This window comes from Pygocentrus nattereri, chromosome 12, assembly GCF_015220715.1.
Source record: "Pygocentrus nattereri isolate fPygNat1 chromosome 12, fPygNat1.pri, whole genome shotgun sequence".
Classification (NCBI taxonomy): domain Eukaryota; kingdom Metazoa; phylum Chordata; class Actinopteri; order Characiformes; family Serrasalmidae; genus Pygocentrus; species Pygocentrus nattereri.
In genome coordinates this window covers 41,923,046-41,944,938 of record NC_051222.1, presented here as the reverse complement: position 1 = coordinate 41,944,938, position 21,893 = coordinate 41,923,046, and the positions used below count along the sequence as shown (strand labels likewise).

Genomic DNA, 21,893 nt, shown 5'->3' with positions numbered 1-21,893 from the left:
ACATTATGAATTTATATTATATATTATGTATTTATATGATATATTATTATTTATATTATATATTAGGTGTTTATATGATATAGTAGGTGTTTATATGATATATTATGTATTTATATGATATATTATGTGTTTATATGATATATGATGTGTTTATATGATATATTATATATTTATATGATATTATGTATTTATATGATATATAATGAGTTTATATTATCCATCCATCCATTTTCTAAGCCGCTTCTCCGTCAGGGTCGCGGGGGGGTGCTGGAGCCTATCCCAGCAGTCTTCGGGCGGAAGGCAGGACACACCCTGGATGGGTCGCCAGTCCATCGCAGGGCAGACAGACAGACACAGACAGTCACTCACACCTAGGGGCAATTTAGCACGTCCAATTGGCCTGACTGCATGTCTTTGGACTGTGGGAGGAAACCGGAGAACCCGGAGGAAACCCACGCAGACAACATGCAAACTCCACACAGAGAGGACCCCGGTCACCCGGCCAGGGAATCGAACCCAGGCCCTCCTCGCTGTGAAGCGACAGCGCTACCCACCACGCCACCATGCCGCCCGAGTTTATATTATATATTATATATATAATATAATGTGTTTATATGATATATTATGATTTTATATGATATATTATGTGTTTATATGATATATTTTGAGTTTATATGATATATTATGTGTTTATATGATGTAGTATGTGTTTATATGATACATTATGTATTTATATGATATATTTTGAGTTTATAAGATATATTTTGTGTTTATGTGATATATTATGGGTTTATATGATATATTAGGTGTTTATATGATATATTATGAATGTATATGATATATTATGTGATTATATGATATATTATGAGTTTATATGATATATTATGTGTTTATATGATATAGTATGTGTTTATATGATACATTATGTATTTATATGATATAGTATGTGTTTATATGATACATTATGTATTTATATGATATATTATGAGTTTATAAGATATATTATGTGTTCATATGATATATTATGAGTTTATATGATATATTATGTGTTTATGTGATATATTATGTGTTTATATGATATATTATGTGTTTATGAGACATTATGAGTTTATATGATATATCATGTGTTTATATTATATATTATGAGTTTATATGATATGGGTTTATATGATATATTATGAGTTTATATGATACATTATGTGTTCATATGATGTATTTATATGATATATTATGTGTTTATATTATATATTATGAGTTTATAGGATATATTATGTGTTTATATGGTATATTATGTGATTATGTGTTTATGTGATATATTATGAGTTTATATGATATATTATATATTTATATGATATATGATGTGTTTATATCATATATTATGTATTTATATCATATATTATGTGTTTATAAGATATATTATGTGTTTATATGATATATTATGAGTTTATATGATACATTATGAGTTTATATGATATATATTTATATGATATATGATGTGTTTATATCATATATTATGAGTTTATATGATATATTATATATTTATATGATATATGATGTGTTTATATCATATATTATGTATTTATATCATATATTATGTGTTTATAAGATATATTATGTGTTTATATGATATATTATGAGTTTATATGATACATTATGAGTTTATATGATATATTATGTGTTTATATTATATATTATGTGTTTATGTGATATATTATGTGTTTATATGATACATTATGAGTTTATATGATATATTATGTGTATTTATTATTAAAAGTGTATTTTAAACTAAAACATTCACCAGGAAATGTACCAATAATACTTCCGCTTGTGGCCACGTCACTGGCGGCGTCCCGCTTCCGCGCATGCGCGGTGTGGCCGACTGCGGTCCGACGTTTTGGTTCGGAAGCGCCGAAAATCTCCGCTAAAACCCGCCGGTTCCTGCAGAACCGCCCGCGGCACCCTGCGCACAGCTGCCCCGGAGCCGGCGGGGCAGTCCGGCTTCAGCTGGGTCAGCTCCTCCGCCTGCTGAGCAGCATGTCCGGCGCAGACCTGCTCTCGGAACCGGGCCTCCGGCTCCGTCCCGAGGGTCGTAAGGGTCCTGAGGGCACCAGCAGCAAGTCCACCGGAACAGACCTGTCCATGCAGGACATCGGCCGCCTGGAGGAGCTGCAGACGGAGATCCGGCAGCTGAGGGAGGAGGTGGCCTTATTGGAGGCCAAGCTGAGGCTGAAGGACTGTGGAGAACTTCAGGAACGGCAGGTCAGTCATGTTCCACTGTTCTCCAGGAACACATGTGCTGCGTTAACCCGCCAATGAAAAACACTAAACCACCCAGAAATCTATGACAGCACCAGAACTATGAAACCCTCTCCTTATATCTCGCACTTCAGATCTGCGCAATGTTCAAAACACAAGAACCGCCACGGAAACAGGTTCGCCTTCAGCCTACAGCATAAAAAAGCCGAGTTTCAGTGGGGAACTCAACTCCCTGACACACAGCATGTGAACTGACTGTAGACCAGTAAGACCAGCAACCCAGTATCACAACCAAATATCCCAACCCAGTAACCCAACCCAGAAACCCAACCCAATAACCCAGTAACCCAACCCAATAACCCAGCAACCCAGTACCCCAACCCAATATCACAACCCAGTACCCCAACCCAATATCACAACCCAGTAACCCAACCCAATATCACAACCCAGTAACCCAACCCAGCAACCCAGTAACCCAACCCAATAACCCAGTAACCCAACCCAATATCACAACCCAGTAACCCAACCCAATATCATAACCCAGTAACCCAACCCAATATCGTAACCCAACAGCCCAACCCAACAACCCAACCCAATAATACAACCCAACAGCCCAACCCAACAATAAAATCCAATAACCCAACCCAACAGCGTAACCCAACAACCCAACCCCACAACCCAACAGCCCAACCCAACAATACAATCCAATAACTCAACCCAACCCAACAGCGTAACCCAACAGCATAAACTGTATGTTTATTTTATCAACTTGGCTGTAAATGTGTCTTGGTGTGCGCTGATGTGCTAGTATACAACTTACTGTGCTCTGCTTCAAGCTTCAGCTCAGCTGTAGATGCTTTTCTCACATCTCCAGCAGGAAACTTTTCCCCAAATTGGAAAAAAAAGGCCTCAATCTTAATTTACATATGAAACTAACCGGTTCTGTCTGTTTTCTCTCTGAATCGAACCTGATTCAAACACAGCATCAGAAGACCAGCAGTGGACACCAGGAGCTGGAGCTCATCCCCAACCTACCTCTACTTTTTAGGGCCAAAACGAACCCCAGACCACCAAAGAGCTGTAACGGCAGAGCTGCCCAGGCGCTCCAAGATGGACCTCATGTTTTTAAAAACGAACCAGTGGAAACGTCGTACTGTGTCTACAGCAGAGCACTGAACCAGACGAGTGAGGACCCTCCTACTCTGTCTCTACAGTGCTATACTGATCCCAGCACTGTAGAAGCTCAGGACTGTGAACAGGGAGATGAAGACGTTCTTCAGGAGGCGGAGGATGAACTCAACCTGTCTCTGCACTGCTACAGTGATCCAGCACTGGAGTCCGAGTGCAGTGATGGTGACCAACTCGTGGTCCAGGACTCAGAGGCTGAGTCTAGTCTGGTTAAAACTGAGCTGATCTCCACTGACGGCGATGATGGAGACCAGAACGCACCAAAGGGGAAGCTGATGGACTGTAAGGACCTTCTGGAGATAGATGGAAACATCAAAGACGAGGAGAAACGGGACGGCTATCATGAGGAGGATTTTACATCTTCAGGTAAGTGTTATAGAAACGTTTGGACACTCCTGGTCACAGAAGGGCTTCTATTTATTTTTATTCTAATTCTATTCTAATTTATACATTATTGTCCAAATTTTACATTATACGGTGGCCAAAAGTCTTAAACAAATCCAAACTATTTTAGGCTTTAGAAAGAAGTATCTTAATTTTAGAAATTTTTAGAAAATTCATATAATGAAAAATGTTTCATTCTTTGAGGTAGGTCTAGTCTTTTTTCTGGCACTCTATGAAGAAAAATAATATTAATAATAACATCCGGCTTCGGGTGAGCTAGACCATCGTCTTCGGATGAGCTAGGCCGTCGTCTTCGGATGAGCTAGGCCGTCGGCGACAGATGAAATAGACCATCAGTTGTGGCTACGGCTGAGCTAGACCAACGGTAACGGCCTAGACCGTTGGCTCTGGCTATGCTAGACCATCGGCTATGGCCGGGCTAGACGGTCTGACAGTAACAAATATGCTATAAATTATGGTTGATTATGACACATAAATATTGTTTTATTGGTTATTTTGAGAACAGAACATGTCAGTACTTATTTGGGAGAACTGGTGTATACTTTTCTTATCTCGCTGTCATTTCTGTAGTAAGTTGAAATAAATAATTTTATGAGAGCTGACTTGTTTTAAACTGCTTCCTTTGTTGATTTGGATGTGTAGATGTGGCCATGCCGTCCTGTGTAGAGGAAGGTACGGGACCTCCAGCGTCTGAGCAGAGCATCTACAGCCCAGGACCGTCTATGAGGACACCGATGACCTCGCACTTCACTACAGACCAGCACTTTAACGGTTATGCAGAGACAGGAACATCCTATTCCTGCTTTTGGTGCGGGAAGGAATTCCTTTCAGCGTCCGCTCTGAGAATGCACTTGAGCACCCATGCGGAAGAAAGTTCGGAATGTTTTCCAGTTCCAGTGTCCCAGAGCAAAGACAAGCTGTACCCGTGCATTCACTGTGGAAAAACATTCGCCGACTTATCACACTGCAAAAGCCATGAGAAGACACATGCTGGAGAAGGGCCTTACCGCTGCCCTCAGTGCGGGGTTTCCTTCACGTTCCTCCACAGCTTTCAGAACCACCAGAAGGAACATAGTCGAGAACCGAGTGCAGCCCTGAAGCCTTACCAGTGCTCCTACTGCAGCAAGCAGTTCGCGACGAAGGCCACTCTCATAATCCACAGCAGAATCCACACTGGAGAGCGACCCTACCAGTGCTGCTTCTGCGACCAGGCCTTCACCAGGTCAGACCGGCTGAAGGAACACGAACGGATTCACACCGGAGAGAGGCCATTCCACTGCAGCTCCTGTGGGAAGCAGTTCTCGCAGGCGGCATCACTCAGGACTCACCAGAGGATCCACACTGGAGAGAAGCCGTACCACTGCTCCGGCTGTGGGAAGCAGTTCTCGGACTTAACAGGGCTCAGAACTCATGAGAGGCAGCACACCGGAGAGAAGCCATACCGCTGTCTACAGTGCGGGAAGAGCTTTGCTCAGGCTTCCAACCTCAGGGCTCACCGCAAAACACATGAACAGGCCCGCTGGTTTTCTCAGTCTGAGCTGATGTGAAAAGGGGATTTAATTTATTTTGCTATCTATTTATTTGTGTTTTTCTATCTGTGTGGGTTATTCTCATGAAACGTGACAAAAGTGCTGTGGTTCATCTGAAGTTTAAGGCTGCATTCATGCAGCAGGTAAAAGTGGCCCAAATCTGATTTTCCCACCAAATCCAGTTTCTTTGTTTGGCTGTTCACATTATCTTTTAAATGTGGTCTGTATTTGACGTCAGTTTGAACAGATCAGCTCCTAAACTGACCCTCATGCTCAGAAGAGCAGAGCGTCACGCTGCTTCACGGCTCATCCAGAGGTAAACAATCACAACCGCCAACGAACGCCAGTCGCTCCCAGAGGATCAGCTTCATCTTCACCAGCATCGCAGGAGCATCATGAAGCTTCACTGACCGACGGCTGGGCTCATCACCCAGAATGCGTTGGAGCCGTGAAAAGGGCGCGGTCACTTCTTTGGTTCACGTCCTCGGATTCTTTAAACTTCGCTTTCAGACTTTTAACTGTTCTTTGACGCTGCACCGTCGCAGCCAAAGAGTGTGTTCACATTTGCTTTTTCGGTTTTCCTGGTAGAGACCAAAGCAGACAGCAATATCTTGTTGCATTTAAATTCTGGTCGCTTAGCGTCCACAGTGACATATTTATCAAACCAAGAGCCTTTAAAAAGAAGCCACACTTGATTGGATGGATTTTTAAGACTCAAATGTGGTCCATTAGAACAGGGACGGTCTTTTACGGTTTATGCAACCAATATGCATATTTTAACACCTCCTGATCGGATGACATGGTGCTTTGATTTTCTGATTGAAAATATATGAACACATTCTCTACAGAAAAAAATTTTAATGCACAATTTCTGTTTATTTGAGTTTAACAGGGGGATCATTATCGCGATAAATGTTGTATACATCATCAGTGTCTGTAGACACTATGACTCAGCAAATGAGCAGTAATCGTGCACTAAAATGTCCAAGTGACCCTCAAGACATGGAGTTTGACTGGGGGTGCTAAAACTTTTGCACACGACTGTTGTTTGAGCTCGTTTTGTGAGAACATGACTAAGCGGTTACGATGTAAACAGAGTTGCTCAGAGTGGTCTGACGTGGTTCTAGATAAACTTACCGAGTCAGAACTGCTCACAGTGGTGGTGATGGGAACTAGACGTCCCCCTCTAAAAGCTCCTCACAGAAAGTTCCTACGAGTTCACTCAGACTCAGAATTCAGTACTTATGTGGTATCGACTGGACTACTTCAGTACTAGGTGGTACTGAAAAACACTGTGTCATGTGATTTAATGCTGGATTTGGTCCTATATAAGTAGAATAGGACATTTTTTACTCTGTATTAAGTAGTCAGACTTATTTAGCGCCCATGAGCCAATGAGCTTGCTCATTCTGAAGTCCAGACTGCTGATTGGCTGTCTGAATTAGTCCATATGTAACGTTTAACGTTAGACCTTCTTAAAACTGTTGAAAAGGCCACTCCGGCCGTCTGGGTTCTGCTTTAAGCCACGCCATTTTCAAACTTAAAAGAAGGAATCGTTCAGAAATTGGCGTTAAATTCAAGATATCGTGTTGATGTCAGTATCGAAGATATTGAACGATGTTGTAATGGTTTCCATTCATGGTGGAGGGATACATGATATGCAGGGCGCTGTGCGGTAAAATAGTCCCCAAAGAAAACGGATTATTCCAGATTTTCCACTATTTTCCATCATCAACATTCCATATAAGCTCAGAAGACTCGTGTAGGTTCTCTGATGGTTCTGGATGGTAAATAAAGTGTCTATATCTGTGCTGTAGTCATGGCGACACCTGGTTCCCATCACCACCACTGTAAAGACGTCTGAACCATCTCACACCAAACCCTCTGAACTTCTGGTCACACCTCACACACTGAGTTATGGAGGAATTCTTTTGAAAATTGGTGGAGTTCTTCGTAAAGGAGTCAGAAGTTGATGGAGGGACCTTGAAGCGGTTCTGAAGTAGTGGAAGTGTTGGTACTGTGGTGTAATGCGTAGTATAATTAGTGACTGATAAACTCAGTCCAGTCGTGTGGTTAATAGAAGATGGTAGATGAAGCGGCGCTGAGTGACCGACTGGACTGGTTTACAGTGAATACGACGTCAGTATGACGAGCAAAACCGGCCCAGTGTGGCCTCTGGGTGACCCGCAGTCAGTGAACTGAGCTGTTCTGCTGAGCAGGTTTAGGAATTTAAGAGAACGTTGAAGATGTTCACCTCTGGCAGGATCGTCTCAATGCCGGGTTCTTCTCTGTGATCAGTTTCACCATGTTTTATTCTCCTGTTATTCTCCTTGTCCTGTTGTTTTTACTCCAGAACCTCAAACCTGTAGCTGCAGTATCAGGTCCTCACCTTCCTCACCGCAGGAGGAGCTCCATGATGATGGACTGAGTTTTATTGCAGAACCAAATATAAAACATGCTGCAGACGGCAGAGCTGGGACTGAGAACCCCGGTTCCCTCGTTATGTTCAACACATATTCAAATAAATAAATAAATAAATGCACCTTCGTTCTCCTCAGTGTTTACTCTTCACTAGGACAGTGACACTCCCTGGCCACTTTATCAGAAACACCCACCTTCTGTTTCAACTAACTGGCCACTTTATCAGAAACACCCACCTTGTGTTTCCACTAACTGGCCACTTTAATGGAAACATCTACCTCACCATGTGTGGAATGTACCCGAGTGACGTGAACGTTCACTATTATGATGTATTTGGTTATTGTTCTTTATTTATTTATATTTATTTTCAAGTCTTTCATTTATATTTAATATTATATCCGTTTTATATCAATAACTGTATTATACTCCATTCTTTTAATAATAGCTGTTTTTATTTCCATTATATAGCTATTTCTCCTTTCCTACTTGCATATATAGCCATGTTATTTTATTAGCAGGTATTAATTATTCCTGTTGAAATTTGTCGGGAAAGAAATTCGGTCGGGGTTCCCCTGTGGAGCTGACGAGGCGCCGGTGCTGCAGGTGGCGCTGTGGGGCGCTTTGCCGCTCGTATAACATCAGCGGCGGCGGGGGGAGAAGAAAGCGACGGTTAGTAAACAAACCCTGCCGTTATAAAGCAAGTTGGGGGTTTATTACTCATTTCTAAGACACGGCTGCGTTATTTGTTCAGTTTGTGTTACACGCTTGTGTGTTCAGTAACTCTAGTTCGAACTCTTCCGTTCCACCTTAAACGGCGGAGAAGTTAGTCTTCCAGCTCCTCAGGCGCCGGAGTGTGTGCTGTGTCATTTAAGGTGGAACGGAAAAACTCGACTGAGCCTCGTGGTTCGTGTTAAAGCTGATCAACTCTTCAGTAACTTACAGAGTTTAAAAGGTTCTTCAAGGGTTCTCCAATCAAGGCGATGGTTCTTTCTATATACAGCCATTTCATGCTCAACCGGTTCTCCAGGTTGATGGTGAATGTGTTTTATGTGGAAAAGGGTTCTGTACAGCACCAAAGATGGGTTCCCCTGCTGTTACAGGCTTGAGCTCTGCTCAGACCTGCTCTGGCCAAGTCCACGGCATGCCCAGAAAAGCTTTATCTCAGCAACGTTAAATATCGTCATATAGACACAGACCGTGTGAGAGGTGTGTGTGAAGTCACTAAGACGCCGTTGCTAAGCAACGACTGACAGCTGTAGGAGACGCTCAAACCGTTTGAACGTTTTCACTTCTGACTTTGTCCATTTTCTGTTTGTGGCACTGTTAAGACCACATCTGACCGACAGCCGACTTGGTCCGACTCTGAAGACGAGACGACACTAAATTCCCAGACTGTCGTCTCCACTGAGCAGCTTTTCAGTCGGCAGCTGTGACAGAAGAACAGCTGAACAACCTGGAATCAGCCAGAAATGAACCCAACACCATTCGCCAAACTAAACGGGCTGTAAGAAGCTTTACAGTCCGGCTGGAACAAAACAACATTAATACTGATCTGGAGAAACTGACCAAACTGAGCTGAACCTGATATTGGCTCATTTTCATGGCTCAGTCTGATTTGGTCCGACTCTGAAGATCAGACATGTCTGGCGAATGGTGTTGGGTTCATTTCTGGCTGATTCCAGGTTGTTCAGCTGTTCTTCTGTCACAGCTGCCGACTGAAAAGCTGCTCAGTGGAGACGACGATAATTAGTAGGAAGGAACTGAACATTAAAACATATTAAACGCCGCGTTCACGGCCAGTTTATTCATTTCTTACTGTATTTATTTAACTGCTGTATTAAAGCAGTAGAGCACTCGAGGAGGGAGTTATCACCAATAACACCATGGCTGAGATGATCTACGGACACCAGATCACAGCCGGGATGTTATTTCAGGATAACACTCCCTCTCGGGTTCTAGTGCTTAAATATCCCTGCGCTGTGCTTTAAAAAGTTACGAAGTTTTCTGCTTTCACCCGAAATTTTCCACAAACTGTTGTGTTTCTTTTCGCCGGCTGACCAGTCAGCCTCCTGTTCTCCTCTCAGGTAGAGTAAGAACCAGGAGAATGGACAGCAGAGCCGAGGAGATGGAGGAGGGAGAGGTTTTCCTGGAGCTCCACCTGCTGTACGACTCTGACACGTCCTGCACCAAGTCAGTAGGAACTGATCTCTCCATGGACGACATTGGAAACCTGCAGGCTGAGGTGTGGAGGCTGAGAGAGGTGGTCACCTCGCTGGAGGAGAGGCTGAGACGGCAGGAGGACGTACGCCACGGGCAGGTGGGCTCAAACACATCGCTGTGACCTGCACCAAACCACGGATATCTAATCAGTGAGAGAGAAATGGTCAAAATTCGAAGCCAAAATTTATTGACGTAGCACTTTTTACAACAGATACATGAAAGTGGGCTGCCATGTCTACATGGATGGCAGCCCACCACCTGAAGCTCAATCCCAGCAAGACTGAGCTGATATTCATCCCTGCGACTACAGGTCCTCATGATCTTGCTATCTCATTCGAGAACTCCCGGATTGTTCCATCTGCAGAGGCAAGAAGTCTTGGTGTGACCTTAGATGGCCAGTTATCGTTCTCGACTCACATCGCGAACCTGACTCGGTCATGCAGGTATCTACTGTACAACATCCGGAGGATCTGACCCTTCCTCACCCGAGAGGCCACCCAGGTGCTAGTGCAGTCTCTGGTCATCTCAAGGCTTGACCACTGCAACTCGCTCTTGGCTGGTCTTCCCATGCAGACCATCAAGCCTCTGCAACTCATCCAGAATGCGGCAGCACGACTCGTCTTCAATCTGCCCAAGTTCAACCACGTCACCCCATTGCTGCGCTCCCTTCACTGGCTTCCTGTAGCTGCGCGCATCAGAATAAAACCCTAATGCTGGCCTACAAAGCCAGAACTGGACCAGCCCCTACCAACTTGATGGCAATGGTAAAATCTCGAACTGTACCACGAGCCCTTCGAGCTTCGAGTACAGCTCGGCTTGACCCGCCATCCTTCAAGGCGCGTGGAAGACGAGCGTCGAGAATGTTCTCTGTACTGGCACCCAGGTGGTGGAATGAACTCCCACTGGCTGTCCGAACAGCAGAGTCTCTTGCTGTCTTCAAACACAGACTGAAGACCGTCTCTTTACACAGCACTTAAATGAGCATTGAATTATAAGCTGCACTTATTTTATTTATTGTATTGTATCTTATTGTTATTGTTATTGTATTGCATTGAATGGCACAGAGTTCTGCGTTCAACTCTGTTTCTTTTTCTCTTGGTGTCTGCAGTGACATTTTGTTTCTAGCAGTATCTGAGCTCAGGACTGTCTTTTTCTCTAAGCTATTGATAACTAGCAAAGATACTTTCTCTAGATTGACAAAGCACTTCTTGTAAGTCGCTCTGGATAAGAGCGTCTGCTAAATGCTGTAAATGTAAATGTAAAGTAAAGCAACAGAACTCCTAGTAGTATAAAATACACAGCTGGTGACTGACCGTCGTGGTTCTTCTAGGGTTCTTCAGCAAACAAAATAGTTCTATATATAACCAGAAACGCTCAAAGAAGTTGGTAAAATCGTCCTTCAGATTGATGGAGAACGTGTTGTAGATGGTTCTGTATAGAAGCTTTATGAGCTTTTGGAACATGCTTGACATTGAAACCTTTTTGCTGTAAATAGAACCACATACAATTCATTCTCCATCAATCTCATGAACCATTTTAATCATGCGAAGGGTCCTTTGAACCCTTGAAGAACCATCTTCTTTTTAAGTGTGTAAAGAAACTTACCGAGTCAGAGCCGTTCCCAGTGGATGGGAACCAGACGTCCTCCTCTAAAAGCTCCTCACAGAAAGTTCCTACATGACTTAGAATTATTAAGGTTTTGTACTTTAAGATTAAGTATCTGCACATCTTTCCCCCACAGCGTGAAGCGTCCCACTCTGTCGGACATGCAGTGATATTTTCTTTTCAAATAGATATAATTGTAATATATTAAAAACGCTCAACGTATTTAGAAGGACATTCGATCAATAAGACAATCGGTTAACCTTTGTTTAAACTCTGAGTACATTCACAGTGTAGCCGAGCCAGTTTAGACATCAGAAACTGAAAACAATGATGGTAAAAACTAACAAATGCTAAGGAATAAAGTATAATAATAGTAAAAACATCAATCAAATCAGAATAAGGGCAGTCGTGGGCTGGAGGTCATGGAACCAGCCTCGTGACCGGAAGGTCGCCGGTTCGATCCCCAGAGCCGACAGCACATGACTGAGGTGTCCTTGAGCAAGACACCTAACCCCCAACTGCTCCCCGGGTGCTGTGGATTGGGCTGCCCACAGCTCCGGACAAGTGTGCTCACTGCCCCCTAGTGTGTGTGTTCACTGGTGTGTATGTGGTGTTTCACTTCACGGACGGGTTAAATGTGGAGGTTAGTCCCGTTGTGGGACTAATAAGGTTCTCTTAATCTTAATAAAAAGTTAAAACCATGTGATAAATATAGATAAATATTTAAAAACACCTAATAAAACAACTCAAAGAATAAAAAAAGTAAAACAAATACTCAGTAGTAACTAAAACGTAAAGGGTTGGTAATAAATAATAATATAATAAATGTAAAACAATAACAACAACAAACTGAGGTCAAATTAGAAGTTACGTATAATCAGATTAACAGTGTCAGACTAAAAGTTAAAAGATTCATGTGACGCCGACTCAGTATTGACAAAAATGTTCCATGTTTTACTGGAAACAGTGTCGGCTTTACAGTGTAAGTTATTCTTTTTCCACTGATGTTCTAAGAACATCAACAAGATCACAGATGTGCTGCCTGAAGCTGACCTGGAGAACCTCAGTTCACGCATCATGTTCAGTACGGATTAAAATAAATAAATAAATCCATCTTCGTTCTCCTCTGTGTTTACTCTTCACTAGGACAGTGACACTGCCTGGCCACTTTATTAGAAACACCCACAATGTACTTCCACTCACTGGCCACTTTATTAGAAACACTCTCCTTGTGCTTCCACTCACTGGCCACTTTATTAGAAACACACCTTGTGCTTCCACTCACTGGCCACTTTATTAGAAACACACCTTGTGCTTCCACTCACTGGCCACTTTATTAGAAACACCTACCTTGTGCTTCCACTCACTGGCCACTTTATTAGAAACGCCCTCCTTGTACTTCCACTCACTGGCCACTTTATTAGAAACACACTTTGTGCTTCCACTCACTGGCCACTTTATTAGAAACACCCACCCTGTGCTTCCACTCACTGGCCACTTTATTAGAAACACACCTTGTGCTTCCACTCACTGGCCACTTTATTAGAAACACCCACCTAAAGTCAAGCCCGCCTTTATTTCTAGCAGGATTGATCACTGTAATGATCTATCAAAATCAAACATTGCCATGCCTTTTGTTTTTTATCTTGAGATCTGTTGTTGGTACAGAGTTTGAGGAAAAGCAGTTAAGAGTTGTAACACAAACGGTGTCTTTTAGCTTGTCTGTGTGTTCTACAGTGGTGAACACTGTTCCACTGGGTCACTATAGAGCTTCTTATGGTTAACATTGCTATGTTTTCTTGGTTCTTGTGCTGCAGGACTCAGAAGGAGGACCCAGTGTTCCCGGTCATGAACTTAGCCCCTCAGACTCTAACTGTGGTCCCCAGAGCTCAGTGCAGGACGAGGAGGAGGAGGGCGTGTCCAGTGTGAATCCTGAGTCTGAAGCTGAAGAGTCGTCCGTATTCATACTGGACTCTGTGGGCCAGAGTGAGCAGCAGGACTCGGTGCAGGACGCGGAGCAGGACGGGGGCAGCCTCTCTCTGCAGTGCAACACTGACCCAGATCCTACAGAGAGTGTGGAGTCCAGCTGTACCGCTGCAGCTCAGACCCCTTTAAAGACGTGCTCGGTGAGGCTGGAGGACTGCAGGACCATGATGGAGCTAAATGACCTCATCTCAGCAGAAGCAGACATGGAAGAACCTGATGACAGTTTCTGTCCTTCAGGTAGATCAAGATCATCACGTTGTTCTTCCCTGCAGTAGAGCTGACCCCAGTAATTGGAGTATTCATTCGTTACGTTGGTGCTCGTCTTCTTATTTAGAGTTCTTTATCTTTAGACAGGACTGTGGAACACTTTCAGAGTAACATCACTCGTTTATCATCACATTTTACATTGTTTCCCCAGTTTTCTCCCAATTTAGTCGTTTCCCATCCCACCCATTAGTCAGGACTTTCCCAGTCACACAATACCACCAGCTCTAGGAGGGCGAAGGCAAATACAGGCTTCCTCCAAGTCCTATGAAGCGCCACCATCAGCTAACAGACGCCACAGTATTGGAGAACGAGGCCCATTGAACAGATCGACAGATGAGCAGACGGGTAGACAGACAGGCAGATGAGCAGACGGGTAGACAGACAGGCAGATGAGCAGACAGGTAGACGGACAGGCAGATGAGCAAACGGTTAGACACACAGGCACATGAGCAAACGGTTAGACACACAGGCACATGAGCAGACAGGTAGACGGACAGGCAGATGAGCAGACAGGTAGACGGACAGGCAGATGAGCAGACAGTTAGACGGACAGGCAGATGAGCAGACAGGTAGACGGACAGGCAGATGAGCAGACAGTTAGACGGACAGGCAGATGAGCAAACGGTTAGACACACAGGCACATGAGCAGACAGGTAGACGGACAGGCAGATGAGCAGACAGGTAGACGGACAGGCAGATGAGCAGACAGGTAGACGGACAGGCAGATGAGCAAACGGTTAGACACACAGGCACATGAGCAGACAGGTAGACGGACAGGCAGATGAGCAGACAGTTAGACGGACAGGCAGATGAGCAGACAGGTAGACGGACAGGCAGATGAGCAGACAGGTAGACGGACAGGCAGATGAGCAGACAGGTAGACGGACAGGCAGATGAGCAGACAGTTAGACGGACAGGCAGATGAGCAAACGGTTAGACACACAGGCAGATGAGCAGACAGGTAGACGGACAGGCAGATGAGCAGACAGTTAGACGGACAGGCAGATGAGCAGACAGGTAGACGGACAGGCAGATGAGCAGACAGGTAGACGGACAGGCAGATGAGCAAACAGGTAGACGGACAGGCAGATGAGCAGACAGTTAGACGGACAGGCAGATGAGCAGACAGGTAGACGGACAGGCAGATGAGCAGACAGGTAGACGGACAGGCAGATGAGCAGACAGGTAGACGGACAGGCAGATGAGCAGACAGGTAGACGGACAGGCAGATGAGCAGACAGGTAGACGGACAGGCAGATGAGCAGACAGTTAGACAGACAGGCAGATGAGCAGACAGGTAGACGGGCAGGCAGATGAGCAGACAGACGGACAGGCAGATGAGCAGACAGACAGACAGGCAGATGAGCAGACAGTTAGACAGACAGGCAGATGAGCAGACAGGTAGACGGACAGGCAGATGAGCAGACAGTTAGACGGACAGGCAGATGAGCAGACAGGTAGACGGACAGGCAGATGAGCAGACAGGTAGACGGACAGGCAGATGAGCAGACAGGTAGACCGACAGGCAGATGAGCAGACAGGTAGACCGACAGGCAGATGACCAGACAGGTAGACGGGCAGGCAGATGAGCAGACAGGTAGACGGACAGGCAGATGAGCAGACAGGTAGACGGACAGGCAGATGAGCAGACAGACAGACAGGCAGATGAGCAGACAGACAGACAGGCAGATGAGCAGACAGTTAGACGGACAGGCAGATGAGCAGACAGGTAGACGGACAGGCAGATGAGCAAACAGGTAGACGGACAGGCAGATGAGCAAACGGTTAGACACACAGGCAGATGAGCAGACAGGTAGACGGGCAGGCAGATGAGCAGACAGTTAGACGGACAGGCAGATGAGCAGACAGACAGACAGGCAGATGAGCAGACGGGTAGATGGACAGGCAGATGAGCAGACAGTTAGACAGACAGGCAGATGAGCAGACGGGTAGACGGGCAGGCAGATGAGCTGACGGGTAGATGGACAGGCAGATGAGCAGACAGTTAGACAGACAGGCAGATGAGCAGACGGGTAGACGGACAGGCAGATGAGCAGACAGACAGACAGGCAGATGAGCAGACAGACAGACAGGCAGATGAGCAGACAGACAGACAGGCAGATGAGCAGACAGTTAGACGGGCAGGCAGATAAGCAGACGGGTAGACGGACAGGCAGATGAGCAGACAGGTAGACGGACAGGCAGATGAGCAGACAGACAGACAGGCAGATGAGCAGACAGTTAGACAGACAGGCAGATGAGCAGACAGTTAGACAGACAGGCAGATGAGCAGACAGGTAGACGGACAGGCAGATGAGCAAACAGGTAGACAGACAGGAAGATGAGCAAACGGTTAGACACACAGGCAGATGAGCAGACAGGTAGACGGGCAGGCAGATGAGCAGACGGGTAGATGGACAGGCAGATGAGCAGACAGACAGACAGGCAGATGAGCAGACGGGTAGACGGACAGACAGGTAGACGGACAGGCAGATGAGCAGATGGGTAGACAGACAGGTAGATGAGCAGACAGGGTTCTATATAGTACTAAAGAGGTTATTTTGCTTATAACAATAGTGGTACCCTTTTTTGGTGCTATGTAGAACTTTTCTCAAGAAGACTTCTATATAGAACCATTTACAACGCATTCTCAGTCAATCAAAGAACCATTTCACCATGCAGAGAACCATTTAAGCATGCAAAGGGTTCTTTGAGTGTTCGTGACTCTATATAGAACCATTGTGTTTATTAAAGAACCCTTGAAGAACCATCTTTTTTAAGAGCGTTGCTCTGAAAACTTTGCTAGGTGAGCTTTCACTTCATACCCAGCCTCTACTCCTCTGGGAAGGCTTTACACTCGATGTTGAACATGGCTGTGAGGGTTTGAAGGCCTCATAATTCAAACCGCACAGTGATGTTTATGGGAAATTGTATGCAGGACAAAATGTATCAGCTCTGGAAGTCATCGGTCAACTACAGAGTGCAGTGGTGGTGATTTTCTGAAGATGATTTTTCTCCTTGGAGAAAAAAAGACTAGAACCTTATTTGACTTGTAGTTCTATTTGCCAATTTAGTGCATGACCCGACACACATACACACTCACCAGCCACTTTATTAGGTACACCTTGCTAGTAAAAGGTTGGACCCCCTTTTGCCTTCAGAACTGTCTTAATTCTTCGTGTCAGACTTTCAACAAGGTGTTGGAAACGTTCCTCAGAGATTCTGGTTGGTTATTTGAGTTCCTGTTGCCTTTCTATCATCTGGAACCAGTCTGCCCATTCTCCTCTGACCTCTCACATCAACAAGGCATTTTCGTCCACACAACTGACCACTCACTGGACATTTTCTCTTTTTCGGACCGTTCTCTGTAAACCCTAGAGATGGTTGTGTGTGAAAATCCCAGTAGATCAGCAGTTTCTGAAATACTCAGACCAGCCCGTCTGGCACCAACAACCACGCCACGTTCACAGTCCCTTAAATCCCCTTTCTTCCTCGTTCTGATGCTCGGTCTGCACTTCAGCAAGTTGTCTTGACCACCTCTACATGCCTAAATGCAGTGAGCTGTGGCCGTGTGATTGGCTGATTAGCTATTTGTGTTAACAAGCAAGTGAACTGTACCTAATAAAGTGGCCGGTGAGTATATATATATGTATGTATATAACATGTGGAGAAACATCACTGAACAAGACTGCAAGGGGTGTTAAATGTATTTCAACTGCAAGACAAAGTTAAACTCAGTAAGAGTGAGTCTGCAGTTCACTGTACAGAGATACTAGTGAACCGTCCAGTTTTCACCTGAAATGCTTTGATTTTTAGTTTTTTCTTTATTAGTATTAATATCTCTTGTTTGGGAAGCACTGTAGGTTATTAAGTTTATTATTATTATTATTATTATTGTTATTATTTTTACTATTGGAATAGTAATTTCTAAATAAACGATTAAAAATTGAAATGACAGAATATGGCCTTCTTCTCTTTGGGTGATTTTAATGACCATTGCCTTAGGGTGTTTTAGTAGCTAGTATTAGTAGCATAGCTGTTCTATAACATCTATACTACTTTGCTAACTTTTGTACTAAATTTAATATTTTAATCTGTTTTGAGTTTATTTGTCCTAATACTTCTGCTCTGAATACACATGTTGTTTTTTATGTTACTCATTTGGAGTATTTCTAACTAATTTACCGCATTGATGTCATGACGTTTCCTACATGGTCGTTGCAATGCCAGTGCCTTCTTTAACACGCTGTCTGTGTCTTCCAGGAGAAAGCGGCGGGTCTCCTGCTGAAGGAACTCAAACCTCTGGAGAACAAACTCCAAACAAAACCAATAAACAGAAACCATTTCCGTGTCCTGCCTGTGGAAAACGGCTGAGCTCCTCAGAGTCTTTGGAAAGACACATGAGAGTTCATAGCGGAGAGAAGCGTGGGGGCACTCTCGCTGCCAAGGGGAACCCAGAGATCCGTCAGCACACTCATCCCAAAGAGAGGCGTCACAAATGCCCCGACTGTGGGAAAGCATTCCCTTTTCCGAGTATGATCAAATACCACCAGAGAATTCACACTGGAGAAAAGCCTCACTGCTGCTCGCACTGCAGCATGAGCTTCAGGCAGAAAGGCCAACTTCAGCGTCACGAGGCGATACATACCGGTAAGAATGGAGCCACAGCAGACCTTTTCTAATTCCACCAATTCTTCGTCTTTGAGACGTAGACACAGTCATTCACGTTGATTAGGTGTGATAAGGTCTGTTTTAGAGCATCTTACTGGTTCAGACGTCTTTACAGTGGTGGTGATGGGAACCAGGCGTCACCATGACGACAACACAGATATAGACACTTTATTTACCATCCAGAACCACCAGAGAACCTACACGAGTCTTCTGAGCTTATATGGAATGTTGATGATGGAAAACAGTGGAAAATCTGGAATAATGAGTTTTCTTTGGGGACTATTTTGCCGCACAGCGCCCTGCATGTCTCCCTCCACCATGAATGGAGTTGAAGTTCTCTAAACTCTCATAAAACAGCATCTCAGTCATCAGGCAGTGAATTCAGAACCAGTTCATGTAGGAACTTTCTGTGAGGAGCTTTTAGAGGGACGTCTGGTTCCCATCACCACCACTGTGAACAGTTCTGACTCTGTATGTTTATCTAGAACCACACCAAACCACTCAGAACCACTCTGTTTACATCTCAATCCATTAATTATGCAGAATTTACTGAGTTTACTTCTCACTCACATTATTGTTATTAACTCTCAGAGCTGTGCCAGGAAGCTAACACCTGTTGGTTCAGTAGAACACTAGCCATGGGCTAGCATGTGTTAGCAAGCCAACTGAAGAACACAAGCCCCAGGGAAGTTTATGGTTGTCTGAATATTTACAAATCGAAGGCTTAACATCTCACTGAGCCTGCAGGACTGCAGAACAACAGATGGCCTTAATGAATGGAAGTAAATGGAGTTAGAGTTGTAGAGTTACTTTTATTTGTCCTAATTCTTTTGCACATTTAAAATGGTTGAGAGTGTACATGAGTTCATGATTTTTTCTATCACCTAAAAAACTATGCTGTAAAAAAAAAGAATTTGTTGAAAGAAACAACTTTGAAAACAGTCATTATGTTTTTAAGTTTTAGGCTCTGATAGCAAGTCAGCAATATTGTCTTATGTTCTTCGGAGATCAGTTAGCTCAAAACTTCACAGACCTTTAGGTTAGAACACAGTGTTTTCTGTTTTTTCTTCCACAATATGACTTTTTAGTTTCACACACCCGTTTTTGGAGTATTTTTAATTAGTTTCCTGCTCTGATGTTTAATAAAGACACGGCGTTCTTGTTGTGCAGTAATATTGTGTTAATATGACTCTCCGACTCTTTCAGGTGGCAGCACAAGCCAACAAAAAACAACTTTCCCTTGTCCTACTTGTGGAAAACGGTTAAGTTGCTCGGAAACTTTGAAAAGGCACATGAGAATTCATACCGGAGAGAAGCCGCCGAGGCCTCACGTTTGCGCTGTGTGCGATAAAGGGTTCCCCATGCCGTCGGTTCTGAAAGTGCACATGAAAACACATAGTGGAGAGAAACCTTTCCACTGTGATGTGTGTGGGAACTCGTTCACTACCAGAGGAAACCTCAAGGTCCATCAGAACATTCATACCGGAGCCCGACCGTACCAGTGCTCCTTCTGTGACAAGCGCTTCAATCATCAGACGCACTGTAGACGGCACGAGCGTAGTCATACCGACGAGAGACCTCACCAGTGTCCAGATTGTGGAAAAGCCTTCAGCTCCCCGTGTACACTCAAAGACCACCGCAGAGTTCATACCGGTGAGAAGCCATACCGCTGCTCGCACTGCAACATGACCTTCAGCCACAAGAACCACCTCCAGCGCCACGAGAGGACGCACACTGGCGAGAAGCCCTACCTGTGCGACCTCTGTGGGAAAGCCTTTTCAGATCCCAGGCACTTCTCCACCCATAAACGGGTGCACTCGGGTGAGAAGCCCTACCAGTGCTCCTTCTGCGGGAGGAGCTTCCGCCAACGGATCGACCTCAAGCAGCACGAGCGGACGCACACGAACGAAAGGCCGTACGAATGTGTCCAGTGCAATAAAGCCTTCACTCGTCCAGATGTCCTCAAGACTCACCTCAGGGTGCACACAGGAGAGAAGCCCTATCACTGCCCCTTCTGCGGAGAGTGTTTTGCTTATTTAGGGAGCTTGAGGATGCATCAGGAGAAGCACGCCAAAGAGGAAGCGACGCAGAGTTCGTAGCAGTATGAGCTCTTTTACAGGAGACAGAGCAGTTCGGCAATCGGTTGCACCTGTTTTACACTTTACCCTGGATGTGGTTAATCAGCCAAGACTTGTTTGGTGTCTCCGGTTTGTTTCTTTAGTTTTAACGCTGATGATTCGAGGCGAGTGTAGATATGAATGGAAATAACATGGTACCTCATCATGTCGAGTTGCTCTAGACCTGTATTCGTTAGCTGGATTACCTCCATAGCTCGAGTACTTACTACTAACAAAGCAAACCTTAGACACCAGATGTGTCTCGGCCGATCAACTACGCTTGGTCATTTGGATCCCGAAATGGTCAAATCTGCTGTTTACAAATTGTATGATAATCTGGACTCCATCTGCAATAAATTGGAAACAAAGGACTCTGTGAGCTTTGTTTACATTTTTAATCACTGACCTGTTTGTTTTTGAGTTATGTGAAATAGAAACCCGCAGAAATCCTGGTTAGATTCTGCTTTTTAGTGGTAGAAGGTTCAAAGAAAAAAAAAAGGTCATGGATTAATAACTTTCATATTTCTGACGTGTTTATCTCTGATTATCAACATTATGAATGAGTGGAGACGTCTGTGCGTGAAGTATTATTCCAAAAAAGACAGAAAATTGTGGTGTTTAAGATCTTGAGTTTGAGATCTTCAACATCTAGACTGTTATTGAACATTATCAAGGTGCCACGTCTGAGGCTGCCAACCCACCAAACAGAGGGAACACGGGTCATACAGGGTGAGTTTTTTAACACGTGATCCCAGATTTGTTTGTCACACTGCACTACATTATAGCGAAACATGTGATTCATAAATATATCATATATATATATATATATTATAATTATTTTCAAACAGCTGAGCCTGAGTGGTCTTAATGGCAACGTGTCAGTCTTGATATAGCAAATGCATGTTAACGCAAGTGGTTCCTTTATTTTCGTGCTAGATGTGGCTGTGTCATTAGGCTGTTGTGACATTCCACCCTATCTTTAGTAAGATCAACGCAAAATGCAGAGTATTTCTCTTTTTTCTTGCTGCTTGGGTACAAAATATGCAAACAGTCAAATGTGAAGTTCCGGTCACAAGTCAGCACAATTACAGTTTTGTACAGTAAGTGCAGTTTTTCTTGGCGAAGTGCCCCTGAAGAAACACTGAACCCTTAAGTACCTTCAGAGAACTGTTTTTCTAAAAGACACCATAAAGGAACCTTTATTTTTAGGAGTGTAATTCAAATCGGG

The 21,893-nt window shown here is 44.2% G+C and overlaps 1 protein-coding gene across 1 annotated transcript; it reads left to right on the top strand.

Moving 5' to 3' along the window:
• Positions 1–1,859: 1,859 nt before the first annotated feature.
• On the top strand, positions 1,860–21,041 carry LOC108414256 (zinc finger protein ZFAT-like). The gene is made up of 8 exons (XM_037543369.1): positions 1,860–2,259; positions 3,240–3,810; positions 4,492–5,394; positions 8,907–9,005; positions 9,884–10,116; positions 13,442–13,847; positions 18,141–18,527; positions 19,755–21,041. The coding sequence occupies exons 1-8, from the start codon at positions 2,035–2,037 to the stop codon at positions 20,645–20,647; spliced, it is 3,717 nt and encodes a 1,238-aa protein (XP_037399266.1). The 5' UTR covers positions 1,860–2,034; the 3' UTR covers positions 20,648–21,041.
• Positions 21,042–21,893: the final 852 nt, after the last annotated feature.

Bases quoted from the DNA above. Each gene is read 5' to 3' on its own strand.
- LOC108414256 (XM_037543369.1), top strand. From the start codon at position 2,035: ATGTCCGGCGCAGACCTGCTCTCGGAACCGGGCCTCCGGCTCCGTCCC. The intron at 5,395-8,906 runs GAAAAGGGGATT...TACAGGCTTGAG, and splicing joins TTCTCAGTCTGAGCTGATGT to CTCTGCTCAGACCTGCTCTG. The intron at 10,117-13,441 runs GTGGGCTCAAAC...CTTGTGCTGCAG, and splicing joins AGGACGTACGCCACGGGCAG to GACTCAGAAGGAGGACCCAG.